At 44.9% G+C, this 18,088-nt stretch overlaps 1 protein-coding gene, 1 long non-coding RNA gene, 1 other non-coding gene and 1 pseudogene across 3 annotated transcripts; 1 reads left to right on the top strand and 3 right to left on the bottom strand.

The window, feature by feature from the left end:
• Positions 1-21: 21 nt before the first annotated feature.
• Positions 22-13,380, top strand: LOC137866632 (homer protein homolog 3). The gene is made up of 11 exons (XM_068702651.1): positions 22-528; positions 690-738; positions 4,401-4,557; positions 6,009-6,140; positions 6,302-6,406; positions 7,145-7,153; positions 7,695-7,828; positions 9,932-10,088; positions 11,411-11,518; positions 11,629-11,709; positions 11,807-13,380. The coding sequence occupies exons 2-11, from the start codon at positions 716-718 to the stop codon at positions 11,990-11,992; spliced, it is 1,092 nt and encodes a 363-aa protein (XP_068558752.1). The 5' UTR covers positions 22-528; positions 690-715; the 3' UTR covers positions 11,993-13,380.
• A 514-nt stretch (positions 13,381-13,894) lies between these two features.
• Positions 13,895-15,483, bottom strand: LOC137866592 (uncharacterized). Its single transcript, XR_011102123.1, has 3 exons — positions 15,412-15,483; positions 14,289-14,338; positions 13,895-14,022 (listed from the first exon to the last, which is right to left on the bottom strand). It is a non-coding gene; the product is annotated as an uncharacterized lncRNA (long non-coding RNA).
• trnan-guu (transfer RNA asparagine (anticodon GUU)) lies at positions 14,662-14,735 on the bottom strand. Its single transcript has one exon. It is a non-coding gene; the product is annotated as a tRNA-Asn (tRNA).
• A 285-nt stretch (positions 15,484-15,768) lies between the features above and the next one.
• Positions 15,769-18,088, bottom strand: part of LOC137866602 (ceramide synthase 2-like) — a 6,844-nt pseudogene continuing 4,524 nt past the window's right edge.

The raw sequence follows: 18,088 nt of genomic DNA, 5'->3' as shown, positions 1-18,088 counted from the left end.
TGCTTCGCCGCCTCGTGCAGCTGTAGCGGGTGCTCGGAGCCTGTAGAGCCAGCAGGTGGTACTCTACCGTCGGCCGCGTCCGACTGTTGAATGAGTGCAGCCGGCCGGTCGAAGAACTAGAGAGGAGAGAAGAGGAGAGATCAGACCGGAGAAACGGAGAGAGAGAGAGAGAGAGAGCCGCCTCTGTATCTGGGAAGGAGATGGACACGCACGACGCACCGCGGTCGCTTCAGTCACCGAGGTAAGCAGTTGTGGTGCCTCCGCCGGGTTGTGACTCTCTCTCTCTCCGGGCACCGCAGAGGTGACCGGTGGTGGACGCCGGTGGCCCGGACAGGACGGTGCGGACACTTTGCGGGCTGCAGCAGGCTCAGTGCAGCGCCTTGCGGTGAACCCCCCCCCCCCCCCCCGGAGAATAAAGCATCTGGTAGCTCAGACTGAAAGAAAGAGGAGACGGGGACACCGACGGCAGCGCGGAATTACTGTTGGATACAACAACACAGACTCACTAAGGGTTGACACCGAAATGGGGTGAGTGTGTCTATATTTGATTTTGACATTCGATATGGCAAAGAGTTCTGTTCACGTTTTGACCCAGATAAAATACTTGTTGGGTTAATGGATGCTTGAACTCTCTCGCTCTCGCTCTCTCTCTCTCTCTCTCTCTCTCTCTCTCTCTCTCTGGATTGTAGAACAGAAATCTCAGTCACCTTGTAAGATGTTTCCTCACCACAGAGAAAGGTAAGGACACTTCGGGTGTCAGTGTGAACATCTACTAGTTTGTTCCCACATGACATTTTTATATAGCACTCCTCATGCACTTTACATAGAAACAAAAAAAACAAACAACGAATTGATTCAAAAGTCATTCTGAACTTGAAGAAAGTTAAAGCAATGGTAATCATTTCAAATGCTTGTAATTCTGAAACACAGATTTGGGGAAGTTGCCGCTCATAGCGTCAAAGGATTGTCCTGTGCAGCTCATGCGGAGCAGTGTTGTGGTTTCTTTTGTACTGACGCGGGATCACCAGGGTCATTTCACACTTTGGCAAATCTTCTGTGACCTTCTTCGTCTTTGTGGCCCCAGAGTGTTCATCTGATCCGTAATCCTCAGTACTCGCTTTAGTTTATTTTACAGTTGGGAAAAGGCCAATGAGGACTATAAGCTGGATCGTTACTCTATGAAATTGCTTATTTTCTTTACAATTAATGTAAAATCTGATTCGTTGAATATTTGTGGAGCAACAAAGGTGTGTGAGTATCAATCTGCAGGACAGCTGTGACTTGCCACAGACGCAGTGTGTGTCGTTAGATATTGTTGCACTGCTGTCTTTTTTTTTTTTAAAGACCGTATGGTTGCACTTCATTTCTTTTTGGCAAAACTGGAGGATTGGTGCTCAATGAAAGTAGCACTGAGAAATCTTGGCGTCCTAATGTTTACCATCTGGTTGTAAAAGATTTAGATGGAGCAGATTGACAGGAGGAACCCAGTAAAGCAGATTGTGGCTACTGGAGATTGTGGTAGGAATTAGTGTAGTGGTTCATCAGGAGGGGCAGCTGCGTCCCCCGTCCAATCACTACCAGGCTTTGTTATGCTTAAAGACCCCCCCCCCCCCATCCAGCCTGGTAGCCCACATCCATCTGCTGAGGATGAAGGTCGAGTGACGGAACATCAACTACGACTGAAGATTTGCTGTTTTCTTTGTCTGATGATAGTTAATTGGATATCTTTAGGCTGTAGACGGTTGCTCGGACACTAAAGGCAATTTGCAGACATCACCTTGTGTTTTTGGAAATCGGAATCGGCAAAAACATTTTATGGACGAGAAAATGATTTGAGGAAATAGCCAGCAGTAATTGCGGCCCCAGTTTTGTCAGTGAATTTCTTAATCTGGCCATTTACCTGACCTGACCCTCGTGGAATTATTCAGACATATTAATAAACAAACCAAACATTTCGGTACGTAAACCCACCAGCACCTGACAGCACAACGAATTGACTTCATATGAACAGCCTACATATATTGGTGGTCTCCAACAATGGAAATAAAACAGATACATACACTAGTATGTAATACAAATACATGTTTTGTAAATAAAACATTTTCAGATGAAGCTCAATGTTTTTTTTCCCCCAGTAAAATATTGTATATTTACATTACTACTGACTGACTGATGATGTCATCTGGGTCACTTTGAGATAAGCTTCAAATATTTGACTGAAACCTTTTTTTTTTTTAAACTGGGGGTCATGGAGTTTGAAAGATTCAACAGGAAGGGGAAGTCTAATAAATGATGCTGGTGAATTGCATTGTGGGAACCGTCGGAAGCTTAACTCGTGACGGGGAGTGAAAGTCAGGATATCTCGACCTCTGCCGCTTCAAATTTGACCCTTCTTGTTTTAATCCGTGTCGCACAAGACGCTCAAACTTCACGGGAGCGCAAAGGAGGGCTCCTCTAAAATATTTGATATTTGATAATATTTGGCTTTAAGTTGTGCCGCTTCTTGTTCCCTCTACTATTACACTTAAATGTAATCAGACTGTCAGACCGGAGTAGGTCAGCCGTTCGAAATGCCACCGTTCATATTAACGTCTTCACAGTCGGTCCTTGAAACGCTGTATGCACGAGTCCGTATTATGCTTCTTCTTTTATCATGATCTCCGGCGCCGATGAACACACAGAGAGACACATTATTGGATTCGTGTGTCACTAATGGGGTCAGATATGAACATACAATGACTGGCCAGTACAATGCCGTTGCGTTGGGAACAGCCGCTGCGACATACAATTGAGAGTCTTATCAATGTCAGTATCGTCTGTACCGAAAGAACATTGGGTTCATAATCCGTCTCACATATTTTAAAGACATTTCAGAGAGAACCTGGTCACAGAGAACACCTCAGTGCTGTATGTCTGGGGCTCTGACAGCGAGACGGTCTGTCCAGTTTGACCGGCCGTCACGCTGACATTGATCTGCGAGCTTGTCAGTGATTTATTTAGCTGCGTGTTGTTTGCCACTTTAGCGGCGTGACTCTGTGTCAGTCGACCGGTCGTCCCACCACTTTTGATCCAGACTGGAGTCCAGCTATCGGATGTTCCGTGAGATTGGCACAGACAGTCGTGGTCCTGAGAGGATGTATCCTGCTGACTTTGGTGATTTTGCCTCTAGTGCTACCAGCAGGTTCAAAATGTGTCGAACACTTTTAGTTTATGACCAGATTTGCAAAACCAAATCCCATCAGCCTCAGCTTTTCTGCTAATTAGCAAATGTTATAACGCCCGAGTAAGATGACGCGCTGTGACTTCAGTGACTGCCGGAGTGACATTGTGTTGCATATTTAGACTGATGCGTAACTTTGACTTTTATATTCAGCCGTATGTAGGCTAGTGTGGGAATACACGGTGCTGTGAATGTACAGACCGGACACCAGCTAAAGAGGAACAAGGGAGGTAAAAAGAAGGGAGAAAGACCTTCAGCAGTCTTGCTCCTCATACCACATGACTGTGGCTAAACCGCCTCCCAACACTGGGGACTTTGTTGCTTTGATATATTTACCTCGTATCCAGGATACATCTCTGCAAACACTGGCAGGGGCAGAGCGGAGGGTGGAGGGCGAACGACTCGGGAGTGGGTCCAGAGCGTTTTAGTCGACGTGATTTGCCAGCTCAGTCACAGCCCTGTATGCTGAGTGACGCAGGGGGAAAAGTGTGGGAGACAGCCAAAGGAGGATTCCAGCATCTGTCCCTGGACGGCAGCGAGACAGATGGAGACGCACCATTGGGGAAATAATGAAGGATCTCCTTTTTACACAAAAGAGAGACGCAGTTTGAACAGAGTTGCATGATAATGGGTTTTACCGGGGTGACCATGGCTAAGTGGAGAGCAGGGCTGCCTTTCAATCAGAGGGTTGGCAGTTCGATTCCCAGCTCCTCCTCTGCTAGTCTCATGTCAATGTGTCCTTGAGCAAGACACAAGACGTAGCTGTGTCTACGGTGTGTAGATAGATACTGAATTGTAAGTCGCTTTGGATAAAAGCGTCTGATAAAATGACCGTAATGATGTAATAGAGGGCGGTTTAAATGTGTTGATGCTCAAACTATAAGTAAAAACACGTTCTTGTCAATGCAAAATGCTTTTTTTCTTGTTTCTTATGATTTTAAAAATGTGCAGAATTTCCTCCTCTTCATTAAAGTTAACTACATTATATTCAGCTACTTCTAAACCATTGTTAATAAATGTGGTGTGTGTGTGTGTGTGTGTGTGTGTGTGTGTGTGTGTGTGTGTGTGTGTGTGTGTGTGAGAGAGGGTTTGCTTTTTGACATTTCCAAATACAGAAACAGTTTTCTCATCATCATCACCATCATCATCATCATCATCATCCCTGTGCTTCCTCCTCCAGGGAGCAGCCGATCTTCAGCGCCCGGGCCCATGTCTTCCAGATCGACCCCGCCACCAAGAGGAACTGGATCCCCGCCAGCAAACACGCCGTCACCGTGTCCTTCTTCTATGACGCCAACCGCAACGTCTACCGCATCATCAGCGTGGGCGGTACCAAGGTGACGAGGAGGAAAGTGGTGGAGAGGAACTATCCTGAAACTATCCACAAAGACGCATCAAATAGGTCCAGTAGATTTCACATCCGTGAGCCAAAATGCGAACCATGCATCTTTCATAATCAAAACACCCAATTTCGGATCTCAAAGTAGTGTTATTATGTGGTGACCATGGCAACAACAGATTATTTGTAACAAAGGCCTCCGTCCAAACAAAACAGCTTTTACATAAATGTTCCTTTTCGCCAGCCGTCGGCCTAACAGAAAATCTGTGAGGTTAAAAAAGACACGGTGTATAAAACCCACAGTGGGTGTCAACAAATCAGCAGCCGGAGCGTCTTTCTCGCAGGCCTGTGGATTTAGATTATGAGGAAGAGGCCACATCAATCGCTGGGGAGGAGGAGGAGGAGGAGGAGGAGGAGGGGAGGGGGGGGTCTATTTGATCTCCTCTGAGCACCTCTGGTCTGACCCACATTTCTGACTCCCAGAAGGCTGTGCGGGGTGGTGGCAGTTGGTCGCTCAGCAGCCCAATCCTGCCAGGACGGGTGTCTGCTTCCACAATAATCTTCACTGCCGTCGCCGCCGCCGCCGTCCGACGATGTTGTGCCTAAACATTTCACCGTAGAAACGGAGACCGGTAGCGTTCATGTCAACGTTTTTTTTTTTTTTTGGAGGAGGAGGAGACAGAAGGACGAAAAAGCTCCTAAGCACCTATTGCCCTGCAATTGTGGGATTTTAAATCAGGTCCATTTTTTTTTTTTTTTGAGGCTGGAGAATGACGTAAAAAGGTTTATAAATAGGTCCGCTCTAATCATTTTTCTCTCATGTGGAGGGGGGGGGGGGGGGTTGCCTCTGCTCTGAGTTTACTTTGAACAATAAGACGATAATTGTGATGTGGCAGAGCTTCTGATTCACATTCAAAAAGAACAAACGTGTCTCAAGGGAGGAAGTGCTTGAAAATAGATCATTGACAGGACTCCCAGAGGAAACTTATTCACAAATGTCACCACAAGCACAGATGTTTCCCTGCATTCTTTGCTCTTCCAGCAAACGCGTCAAACATGAAGATGAAGGTTTGTGTCGGTGCTGTGTTCAAACAATGACACTAAATTACAGTAGGAACATCAATAATCAAGCTTCTCAGCAGTAGTTTACTCCTGCAGACTCCAAAAGGAGAAATCTCAAATGTAATCACTTAACAGAATTTCAAATAAATCAACATTTTAGGTAATCTCTCTCTCTCTCTCTCTCTCTCTCTCTCTCTCTCTCTATTTAAAGCCTAGAGTTATGAAATGTCAGCTTAAATAAGGAAATGCCAATTAATCATTTAATTTGATTGGTTCTGTCTGGATCTGCTGTTGAGCTGCATCCCCTTCATCTCTCCGTGTTGTTCATTGGAGTGAATCCACCTGAAGGGACAATCTTTGTTTTTTTTGTTATCCCTGCATTTGCAGGCAATCATCAACTGCACCGTTACACCCAGCATGACGTTCACCAAGACGTCTCAGAAGTTTGGTCAGTGGGCGGACAGCCGGGCCAACACCGTGTACGGACTTGGTTTCGCTACAGAGCAACAGCTGCATCAGGTAAACTAACCCGATGTCAACAAAGTGCTGATTAATACTTTTAGGAAATCCATTTTATTTCTCAAATCCTCTCGATCCATCCAGATTTGTGGAGGGCCGGTGAGTGCTGCGTTATTCATGTTTCGCTACCTGAAACTTGTCCTCCTTTTAAAAAAAAAAAGTTCTCAGATAAGTTTAAGGAGGTGAAAGATGCAGCTCGTCTGGCGCGAGAAAAGTCTCAGGATAAAGAACTGGCCAACACAGCGCTCTCCATCGCTGCTCCACAGGTGAGGAAAAAAAAACCATGAAAGTAGAGCACGCCTCTGCAGGTACCAGGCAGAAGACAGTGTCATGATCCACAGAAACATCCAGCGATGCTTCTTTTTCTTTTCTTTTTTTTTGCCATGTTAGGATTGAGGAGGCACTGGCCAAGGTTAGATGAATGCACCTCTGTTACTTTGCAGCAGTTCAGCTAATAGAAAGGACCACTGTTATTAAATATAAGGAGGGAAGGAGAGAGAGAGAGAGAGAGAGAGAGAGAGGGACAGGAAGAGGAAGGACGAGCTGGGTCACTTGTCTCAGAGGTAAGACAAAGTGAGGGAAACTAGGGCGATGGTAAAATTATCCCGCGACGCTCAAGCGGTGCGACGCTTCCTCTGCCTCCGACTCAAACACTGTGGATGATGGAAATGCAGTCGGCTCGGGGCTCTTTTGATCAATAGAGAATAATTACCCATCAGCCACAGCTGCCTGGTCACGAGGAACACGCCACTTTCCTTTTTAATTCCTACGGCTGAACAGATTCCGAGCGAAGTCTCCCGCTCCACGTCTTCATCGATTTGATGAAGACGTTTGGAGACGCTCCAGACGCTTGTTAACTGTGCTTGATGCTTATTAAAGTCCTAGAGCTGCTTGTGGCTGTGATGTTCTTGTAAAGGTCGGCATGTTTGGTGAGCGTTGTGATGACATGTTTCTTTGTCTTTGTTTTTGTTTTTTTCTCTCCACCTGATGGATTTCCTGTGTAGTTCTCACAGGTGAGTCTGTCGTTGTTTTATCTTCTAACTCCTGAAGAAAATGTATTATTAGTCTTTTCTTTTTTTTTTTGGCACCACACAAAACAGAAACTGAAGAAGCAAAAACAATATGTGAGCAAATATTCTTTTCTTTCCGGCGATTTCTGAATTTTGAATTTATTTACACCTGCTGTTGATGGACTCACAGCTCTTATTTTATCAGACCGAAACAGACACACCATAATACATCTCGCATCACCATGAGTCAACCTAGCTCTGCTGCATAGCTTTCCTTTATTTAAATGTGCTTTTGGATTTAATCATTGCGCAGCCGTCACTTTACTTTAAATGTGAGGATCTGACGGTAGTTGTCATAAAAGAAGCAGCCCCTCTCCTCTGTCTGAATGAACCATTCGGTGTTGTAATGCTGTGTGTGTGTGTGTGTGTGTGTGTGTGTGTGTGTGTGTGTGTGTGTGTGTGTGTGTGTGTGTGTGTGTGTGTGTGTGTGTGTGTGTGTGTGCGCGCGCTACCAGTAGAGTCCATTTACTGACGTGTTTCTCAGGACCTCTCTGATGAACTCCAGTCTCCACCGGTGATGTGCGTGAACGGACCCGAGGACAAGCTGTTCCGCAGCCAGAGCGCGGACATCACCCTGTCCGCCGAGAAGGAGCGCATTAAGAAGATGCTCTCTGAGGGGTAACTGAGTTATACACACACACACACACACACACACACACACACACACACACACACACACGCATCACATCAGAGTGGAAACCGAAGGGAGCACAAACACTTTCTTCTCCTTTTTTCTGAGTTTGCTTGTTTTCTGCAGGTGTTGAGAATCTGGTTTCACTTTGGTGATTGCGTGTCGACTTGTTCTTTAAAAGTCGTGCTTTGAGATTTGAAAGAAGACGGAAAAAACGCGTCCCTCATTTTATTCAGGGCTCACACAGAATTGTGTGGAACTGAGCTTTCATTGTAATGTTCGACTACGGAGGTGTTGGTTTCGCACGTTGTTGAAAACAGTGGTTTGCTGGCATTGATAGAATACATTTTAATTTAACACGGGATGCTTTGCACATTAAAAAAAAGAAAGAAATTCGACCACATAAGAACTGCAAGCAAACCTCATCCTCCATCCAAGCAACAACATGATCATGTTAAAAAAGAAAGAAAAAAAGAACGTTTTTAATTATGTATAAGCACATTTCATTTAAGGTACTAACCCTCAGATGTTAATGTTTCATCATAGAATAAGTGACTTTCATGAATAAATTAGGACATAAAAGGGGAAAATCTCAGCACATGGTTCCATTAACTAAAAGGTTTCCGGTGCTTTCAGCCACTTCTCATCAGTGGATGGAGTAAACTAAGCTAACCGTTCCCTGGCTCCAGCTTTGTATTAAAGAGACAAATATGAGAGTAGGATCAATCTTCTCATCTAATTCTTGGCAAAAGAGACGCTAAGTCTATTTCCCAAAAATGTCTCCACATAATGGCATTAAAGTATTTTATTTAGAAAGCTATAAATCAAATAGTTGAGAAGGAACTTAGATTTTTACAGATCATGGTTGTGATGCTGCTGGTGCTCACACTGCAGTGAAGTAAATATCAGCTAAACTGCACGAGGTCGCTACAGATGTCATCCGATCGATACTGTTGACTACACCTCTGTTTTGTTACCCTAACCCTTTAACGTCCACGTTCCCAGCAGAGTTCACTGAGCGCTAACATGGTTTTCATTCTCGGGGTTCACAACAGCTCGACGTTATTCGATTTCGTGGAGCTCTTCACGTCCGTGGAGAGGCCATTGTAGAGGTTTCACTAATTAATAACATCGAATAAAGCTCGTAAACATCTCCTCGCTCGGTGGGTTTGAGCCACTCGCAATGCTTTCACGTCCCACCGTCCAATTACGGCAATGGAAAGCTGCTCCTTAATGGTTACCATGGTAAACCGTTGCCATGGCACAACCTCAAGCTTCCGAGATGTAGAAGGGGAACTGAGACAATCTGACTGATCTGTTCTGCAGATTGAACCAAATATGATTGAAATTGCTACCATTAAATGCTGTCATGTCTCTCGTGCGATTTATAGATTCAAGGGGCTTATAGGTGCGTCCGTGACTTGTGAACAGGCCCGTTTTTACTTGTGAGTGTAGCGTATCCGATCACTGAATCATGTATTCTCAAGCAGCATTCTTCTTTCAGCTTTAAGCCACAAATGATGCTTTACGATCACAGCATGTTATGTGGATCCAGTGTCAGCCGGATCATTGTTATGGGGGAAAAACTACACAAAAGAAGATATTTACTCCTCAATAAACGTGGTTTAATGGCGACTGTTTGATTCAATTTACTAGGGACACGTCATCGCTCTAATTTCCTTTTAAAAGTGTCACATGCAGTTTTTGGATTGAGATGATTTTTCGACAGTCGGCCCTCCCTCCAGCATCAGAGGATTACCGTGGGAACGGTTGAATGAGTGCATCTTTGCTTTTGTTATAAGAACTGTGAAATGACCTTCAGTCTGCACAGTGGGCGTGCCGCTGCAGGCTGCTGTATAGATTTCTTAACACTGTTATAGTGGCTCACTGCTTGTGTTAACCAGGCCAACAGTCAAGCAGTACAATCTCTAGTAGCTATAGTATTCAGTAAACAGTTGTCTCAGGATTGCAATGTTTTTACACAAGCGTTTGGCTTCAAATATGTATATTAAGCATGTGTCATATAAGCCATGTTATCATAAGGCTTGCATTTACAATATTATATGTATCTTGTAAATATGTGTTTTCAGGTCTATCTGTGAGATTAACCTGGAAGCAGAGCTCTTCACTCTGCAGGACAGCAACACCAAACTGGTGTCGGCGTTGCACGAGGCTAATGCTAATGTGGAGCAGTGGAAGAAACAGCTGGCAGCGTATCAGGAGGAGACGGACCGACTCAGAGAGCAGGTGAGCCTCCGCTGGGTCTGACGGGAACAGGAGCAGACGCTCGGGTCAGCACGGCGATGCTGACCGGACTCTGCTGGTTCCCGGTAATGACCGGGTCTCTGCTGAGAGGAGGCCACGCTGGTTTTGATTGGCTCGTCACTCAATTTCCTGGATTTGAACAAAAATATAAAAGGATAAATCAGGCTGGCGACACACAAGACTTGTTGTGCTGCAGGCGGATTCCCTCCAGAGCTTGAGTCAAGGTCCCCCCCCCCCCCCCCCAGCTGGTTGAACCGGTTCACCCGGACACACAGCAATGCCACGTTTCACCACAAAGGGAGTCCGGTCTAAATTCCCAGAAGCTTAGGGTGCGTTGTACTCTTGAATTACCTCTCAGGTTCCAGTGAATTCAGCCGCCTCTGGCCTCTCTTATCCTCACTCATCAATAAAAGGTGTTTTCACATCTACTGGTTGCCGGTTCCTCTGGGAGCGACCTCGCCTCAAGCTGACAATTACAAACCTCTCTGATTCAATGCTTTAATACCGTGATACCTTTCCATTACAGCCCGGCTTTACAGGATCGATCGCTGATTTTTTTTTTAATTATCCCCCACTCGTGTGGTATTACCGTTTTGGTCCACATCAACAGATTAACTCATACAAGTGAGAACCTTGTCCTCCGTCTCCTTTGGACCGAGCTCGTTCCCTCTATCTGAGGAAGGGGGACCAGCTGGCTGAAAATGGTTCACGTCTCTGGGGTGAGAGAGAGAGAGAGAGAGAGGGAGATGGGAGAGAGAGAGAGAGAGAGAGAGAGAGAGAGAGAGAGAGAGAGAGAGAGAGAGAGAGAGAGAGAGAGAGAGAGAGAGAGAGGTTTGTAGGACAGCAATATCCTACTTTCAATGCCCCAGTTAGGGAAAAAATGAAAAATCACCAGAGGGAGCTGGCATCCACTCGCTTCTCTCTTTCTTTCTTTTTTTTTCTTCTTCTTCTTTCTACCGCTCCTCGAGTCTCAGCCATACATGGTTTGAAGTAATCCAGCCTGTCTCCGTCTCTCAGAGGTTGTCCTTCTGTTTTTTTTTTTTTTGTTTCTGAATCATGAGACCCAGATGACAAAGCAGTGAGGATTTCACTCCTGTTTCCCTGATAACATGGTTCATCTGCCTGTTATCGAATCCTAGTTAAAAAGGAAAATGTCACTTGGAGATACGGTTACTTTCAAACATTAGCAAACACAGCGAATGATTGCTCTCCCCTCCATTTTGATTTAATTCAGGCCTTATTGTTTAACAGTACCGAATGCTAAGGTCATCCCACACGCTGCATATGGTTCTGTGTGTCGTAAGGTGGCTGAGTTAGAGGCCCATGGAGGCCACGGCCCCAGTGACCTGCTGAAAGACGAGCTGACCCAGTCCCTGGAGGAGCTGGAGGCCCTGCTGAAGGCCAAAGATGAGGTCGGTGCTTGTTGTTCCATTTCCATCATCGGCTGGGAGACGGGAAGCTGTAAAGTTCATCTCAGGTGTCGATGATTCCGCTACTCAAAGCGTACCTTTTTTTTTTTCAGGAAATCCACATTTTGCAAAGCAAGAAAGTAGAGTACCACGAGATGGAACGCGACCGGGATGAGGCCATTCACAGATTACGGGTAGGAGCGAGATGACCACCGACAACGTGCTTTCATAAATTGCGCACACTTTAGTCGAGCAACAGAGGAATAACCGGCAGCCTCCTCTTCTCTGTAGGAGACGGAGATGCGCAACGCAGAGCTGGAGCGGCGCATCCAGAACTCGGAGCAGAACCTGAATAACTCTCTGGAGGACCGGGATCGCGTGGACTCTGAAATCCAGAGGGCCATAGAAATTCTGGACATCAAGATCTTTGACCTCAATGATCTACGCCAGAGCCTGGTTAAACTCGTAGACAAATAAGAGCCGGGAGGGGGGGGAGGGGGGGGAAATGGGTCAATATCCAACCCGAGACGGAACAGGTGACGGGGGTTAAATATGTTGTGGCCCAATGCAGCGTGGGAGTAAAACAAAAACGAAAGATGGAGCTGCTCCCTGTCCTCTTCAAGCACAAGAACCGCCTCGGCTGCGGGGAGGGAGCAGCGCGTTGCTGGTTTTGCTCGTCCGGTCTAGTGTAACGCTTCATGTTGCTTTTCAAGGGTAACGTTCAATGCAATAAACCGACTTTAAGGTAAGTGCTTAACACCGCTAGACGTTTAATAAAATTGGTGCTTGGTAGTTTTTCATAAAAGTATGACTTTTGTACGCCAAATGGCAACGCAGTGTCAGTATGAATAAGAGGCCTTGTTTTGTTTTTTTGGTTTTTTTTGTTTGGACTGTTAGGTGATATTTTAACATCTTTAGAATGCAAATAAAAAAAAAAAAAAGAGCACAAGACAAAAAAAATGATTTTAAAGATATTTGCCTATTTAACAGCCTGCCTGAAATATAATTATAACTGAATTCAACACAGATTGGAGCAGAGATACACTTATGCATGGTCTTATTCATACCCATGCATAATGTAGCAGCTGTTGTCTTAAGTGTTCTTCATACAGAGTTGTTCTAGTTGGTGATTTTTTATTTTTTTTTTCCCACAAGAATAAGCAATGACATATATGTATGTATCAGTAAAATAACTCAAACATTAGATCTTAATAGCGACACCAAAGATCAAATGTGAGGAGCATCGGTGAGGTGTTTCAGCAGCTCGTCTATTTTATCGCATCTTCATTTAAGCTCGTAAGAATCCTTTAAATCTAAGATTCGTGACAGTAGCCTGTAAGTAGACGTGATGCAATAAGTAATTACATTTAGGATGAATAAGTATTTTTTTTCCCCCACGTGATATAAATCGATAACGCTACAGCTATTGTTAAGTAAACGCAAGAAGTCGTCGCTTAGAATTACAGATGAGTTTAACCGGTCCCGTCTGAATGATGGTCCTGCGCTTCATCTCCGAACGGTCCACTGACGTAGTGACTTATTAAGGATCCATGGAAAACTTTAAGAGACATTTTCTGCCTTCTGTCGTCTCTCAGCGCGTTTCCTTTCAGCTGTGGACAGAGCGCCACACGCCTTGTGAGTGTGGCTGGACTGTTTTGAGTCTTTTTCGTCACACAGACTCTATTGGTTAACATGATGCTGTGTGTGTGTGTGCGCGCGTGTGCGTGTGTGCGTGTGTGTCTGTGTCTCTTTTCAAGCCTTATTGTTCTTTTTCCAAGGATGGTTGTTGTTGATAATCATGCCCGTCTGTGTCTCAAACTTTGAGCTGTTGTCATCGCAGTTTGGAAATAAAAGCAAAGAATACACTCGCTCCGTCATTTCTGATGTACCTTTTCCTTGTGTTGACAGTTTATTTACCTTTTTAGTGGTTCACAGATCCAGCCACAAAGATGCAAATTTAAAAGTGAAAAATTGATTGTTGTTTCGTTTGTCACTGATTTGGTGATGGTCTGCAGGAAATGTGCATCTGCTGCCGCAAGAGTCTGAGAAGCAGGTTAAGTGACCTGAAGGTTGCCGGTTCGATTCCCCCAGCCGTGCGTGAAAAATCACTACTTCACCTTCTGGTATTATTTACTACCACTGAGGCTTCCTCCAGCAGGGTCCTTACCCCCCCCCCCCCCCCCCCCGTGGTTGTACTGGACAGCTTCCAGGTGTGAATGACAGTAAACGTGGCATTCCTGCTAAAAAAAAAATATTTTAATGTGTTTTTTTTAAATTGCGAACAACACACGTCCTCTGGATCTGAATCCGTCACACGAACCGGCAAAAATAATGTGAAGAAAACTGTGCAAAGTAAGAAACCATTTATTAAATCGGTGTTGCTTGACAACATGTGTTTTTATTGACAATATTGATTCCAGCCGTCTACTTTGACTCCTTGACGCGACTGGTGCGTGATTGGCGCTTCTTCTTGCGGCGGTTGACGGCACAAAGATATGAAGGAGCACCTGAGCAGGAGAGGAGAGGAGAGGAGAGGAGAGGAGAGGAGAGGAGAGGAGAGGAGAGGAGAGGAGAGGAGAGGAGAGGAGAGGAGAGGAGAGGAGCAGACCGTTAGATCACTGGTAAGCAGAAAACAGTCATAACTGTGAGTCGGTGCTTGTGTCATGGAACGTCAGTGAGTATATTACAGGATTACTTCTGATGTGGATAGTATTGTAGAGTTAAATACTGCTGATGTCACCTGACCCTTTTCGTTTATGTACACCTACACTACCTGTGCTCACGCTGAAGAGTTCCTTCCTTGTCTTGGATGTTTGTCTGTCACTAGAGAGAAGCCAGAGACTGTATCAGTCAGACTAAAAAGGGACAATAAATACACAGAAGTCACAGTAAAAGCAAACAGAGTATCCAGGTACCTGTAGCCTATCTTATATATTTTATTCACATAAGATACTTTACATGAAGAAAACACATACAAGCTCAAATACTACATTAATACACAAGTGTTAGGTGAAACACAATAATCAAACAAAAACGGTGACGATCGGATATTAGTTACACGTTCGTGCGACTGCTCACAAAAGATGTGTCGTCACTATCATAAAACGGGGAATTGCATTAATGGATATGAAAAGAGAAAAGATTGTCGTCCCTGGGTGGGCTCGAACCACCAACCTTTCGGTTAACAGCCGAACGCGCTAACCGATTGCGCCACAGAGACAACTGTACGGCAGCTTTACGTCATATCCTATACAAAAATATTGATAGTAGCACTGTTGTGCGAACTGTACATTAAACCAGGAAGTGTCCGGGGTCACGTCTTCACGTTAATCACCGATGCAAGAGCGCCCCCTTGTGGGCACCTCGGGTTAAGCGAATTGACTGCATTTATCTTCTCCACCGCTGGGGGGGCAACCATGGGCGAACGTATTAAAACATGTAACTTCAATTACAAGAGATTAAAAACATTAGAGACTAATAGATAGTCACTAACAAGGCGCAAAAATGCGCGTGGAGGGTAACCGTTACATGTGTTCGAGCGTTAACTTTTAACGGTGACGTTTTATATCGTATCACACTGCCGACACAAAGCTAACCTCCTGCCTCGTGCGTTAAGCATGTGCACTGCGTCAAGCTAACGTTATTACACTACAGTCAGTATTCAACGCGAGCTATATAATTAATCGCCAGTTATCTTAAAATAGTTGATTAAGTTAGTTAACTTAGAACACAGCCCACTAAGTTAACGGTAACACTAACAATGGCGGCCTCAGGTGTTCGCGTGAGCTGGTCCGAGTTTAGCTAAACTGAACGAACCACTTAGCGCGAACAAAGAGTACGTTTCTAATTAGTTGCGCACACTTAAACTAGTAATACTAACTTAGGAGAAAACTTACTTTTATCGAAAAGCCAGCAAATAATCGCTCTGGATCTCGCCACTGTCGGACTGTCGGACCAATTGAAAAAAATAAAAATCAGGAGCCGTGAAGAACGTTGATCACGTGTTAGACTGGGGAAGGTGTGGCTCCACCCTCACACACGATGTTTAACCATAACTCATCAAATAATTAGTACGTATATGTAACATGTCTCTTAATGCCACCTCAGTCAACGACATAATATTTGACACTATTAGTTACATATCTATAACATTTCAGGATCAAACCTGATGTGAGCCACGAGGTGGCGCTGTTGTACCATCCAACCTGTAGAAGAAGCCGCACTGCATCAGTCTGTGACGACATGAGACGGGACTTTATTTATCGCTGTGCAGCGGTTGCAGTACAAAGTAGGAAAGAGCACGAATATAAAGAAATGTTTCACAAAAATAACAATAAGATGCAGATCCAAAAAATATATTACAATATATAGAATGCCAAAAAAAAAAACAGGTTAGCAGTATGGATCATAAATATTGACAGCGTAACAATCAGGAACAATAGGCAGAGCATCAATAATGTGACCTGTCTAATGACGGATTGTCTACGTATGATTTAAACCAGTGGTGAATGAAACAATATAATTCTACTGTATCACATATCAAAACTGTTCCAACGACTTAAATCATCACAAGAGACAAACATAGAAAGAGTAAAAACATGACTTTGATTCGTGCATTCAAATGTCTATCATGTGGGTCCAACATGTGCTTTTTGTTGGCTTGCTGTTTGACAAATAGTGTAAATGGTCTGCGGCGTAGGCTGCAACGAAGAAAGACAACGGTCTTGATTCCCAGAATTGTACTTCACACTCCCAGACTATACCGTCCGTGTTTATAGAAAAGTGCCCCAGTGGCCTTGTGGGTCAGGCACCGCAGCTCAAAGCCAGGGATTGTGGGTCTAAGTCCCGTCGGTGGGTGTGTAGCAGAAAGCATCGTGGGCCCCCCAAAAAACCCCAGAAGTAAATAGATCCAAACTATCCTCTGCTATGTCAGAATGTTACAGAGACTAATGAAGAAACTTCTCACCACGTTGCCTAATTTTACTCTCCGTTAAGTGTGACGCACAGTGGCGTCGGCACACATGAACTGTGGTAAATAAGGTAAAAGTTCATGTCGGTCCAATACTCAATAAGTAAACCACGGCTGTTTCAATTGTTTGCGATACAGAGAAAGAAATCACCGGGACTTCACTGAGCTTTACGCATCTTGTCGGCCACAGACGCCCTGTGGTTGGTCAGGTTATTTAGGACACAGCCGTTGGTCAGCATAGACAGTTTGGAGTTCATTTTGTCTTTACTCCTCTCCCAACAATAATCTCCTCCTCGCTCCGCATTCTCCTCCTCTCCTCTATCGTCGTCTTCCTCCTCAACCTCGCTCTCTTCATCGCTGCGCTCGTCTTTTTCCAGCTGGAGACAGAAGCAGATGCAGAGTTTTAACGGTGTCTGTGTGTGTGTGAACCGAGCCGAGGAACCGGCGTTATCTTGGATGTTAATACAGGACCTGATCTCCACATGTCCGTATGAAGCTGCTACGCAAATATTAGTCAGAGACGCCCTATGATTGATGTCACTGCCGATTCTCACCTTGCCCTTCAGGAACTTATACACCATGCGTATGATTAAACCAGCCCAGAAGATGTTGAAGAGCCTGCAGCACCATTCAGCAGGACGTTGAAAAAGTAGTAGCCGGCAAAAGGTTCAAACTCCTCCATGGACAGCACCAGGGAGGTGTGGATGATTCTGTGAGCGATCGAATCATAAAAGGGAACGTTGAAAGAAGTGTTTCTGACAGCGGACTCACGAGTGAAGTCGTTAAGCATTTCAGCGCTGAACACGGAGAACCAGCTCCAGAGTAAACCTTACTTGCTGGGGAAAATCACCAGTCGAGTCACAAGGAAGGCAACGGCGAACACGACGAACAGTGTGTCGCAAGTTCTCCTCCAGCCGGTGCCGTAGTTGAACATCTTGGCAGACTGCAAAAATACAAAGCATAATTGAAGCTGTATGTAAAGCGGAAGTAACCACACTGAAAAAGGCAAATATGTCTTCAACAAGATCAAAATGAGCATCTGTGCTTAATGTCCCTTCAGTCCATGAAGAGTCTGCAACACAAGCAGACTGACAGGATACGCACTGCATATATGAAGGGTTATCATCATTCGTATGTCTTTGTTGTTGACTTTGAAGGACGTCTTCTCTCATTTTTACATTTTTTAAATCCTCGTGTACAATCCATTGTTTTGTACAGGTGAACAAAAGTCAGCTTGGGCTGCTCAGGTGCTTTTAGCCATCAGGCTGCTCACACTAGACACTTTTATTCTAAGAACAACCTGGAGCACCGGAGTGAACCTCCGACTGCAGTTTGCAAAGTTTAGACCGTTTGTAAGTCCTACACAGAGGCTAACATGGAGGTGAATCTACTGCGACACGACCCTGAAGAGGATCATTATCTTCGAGAGGTCCCATGTGCCCGTTTTCTAGAGCCTGAATGGATGACAATAGACTCTTAAGATCCACCAGTGTTACATGAGAGCAGCATGCCGGTGGGAGAGTATCGGAGAAGATGCGTTACCTCCAGCAGGATGTCGGAGGAGTCGTGAAGCAGCATGACCAAGGTGCCGATGCGAATGTAGT

This window comes from Cebidichthys violaceus, unplaced genomic scaffold (genome assembly GCF_023349555.1).
Source record: "Cebidichthys violaceus isolate CVI_PGR_0920_01 unplaced genomic scaffold, fCebVio1.0.p SCAF_87, whole genome shotgun sequence".
NCBI classification, from domain to species: domain Eukaryota; kingdom Metazoa; phylum Chordata; class Actinopteri; order Perciformes; family Stichaeidae; genus Cebidichthys; species Cebidichthys violaceus.
Note: the sequence above shows the minus strand (reverse complement) of the source record. Positions and strands in the feature narration are given on the sequence as shown.

Excerpts from the sequence above, each read along its gene's own strand:
- LOC137866632 (XM_068702651.1), top strand. The coding sequence starts at position 716 with ATGTTTCCTCACCACAGAGAAAG. Across the intron at positions 4,558-6,008 it reads TCAGCGTGGGCGGTACCAAG|GCAATCATCAACTGCACCGT; the intron begins GTGACGAGGAGG and ends CTGCATTTGCAG. Across the intron at positions 7,829-9,931 it reads AAGAAGATGCTCTCTGAGGG|GTCTATCTGTGAGATTAACC; the intron begins GTAACTGAGTTA and ends ATGTGTTTTCAG.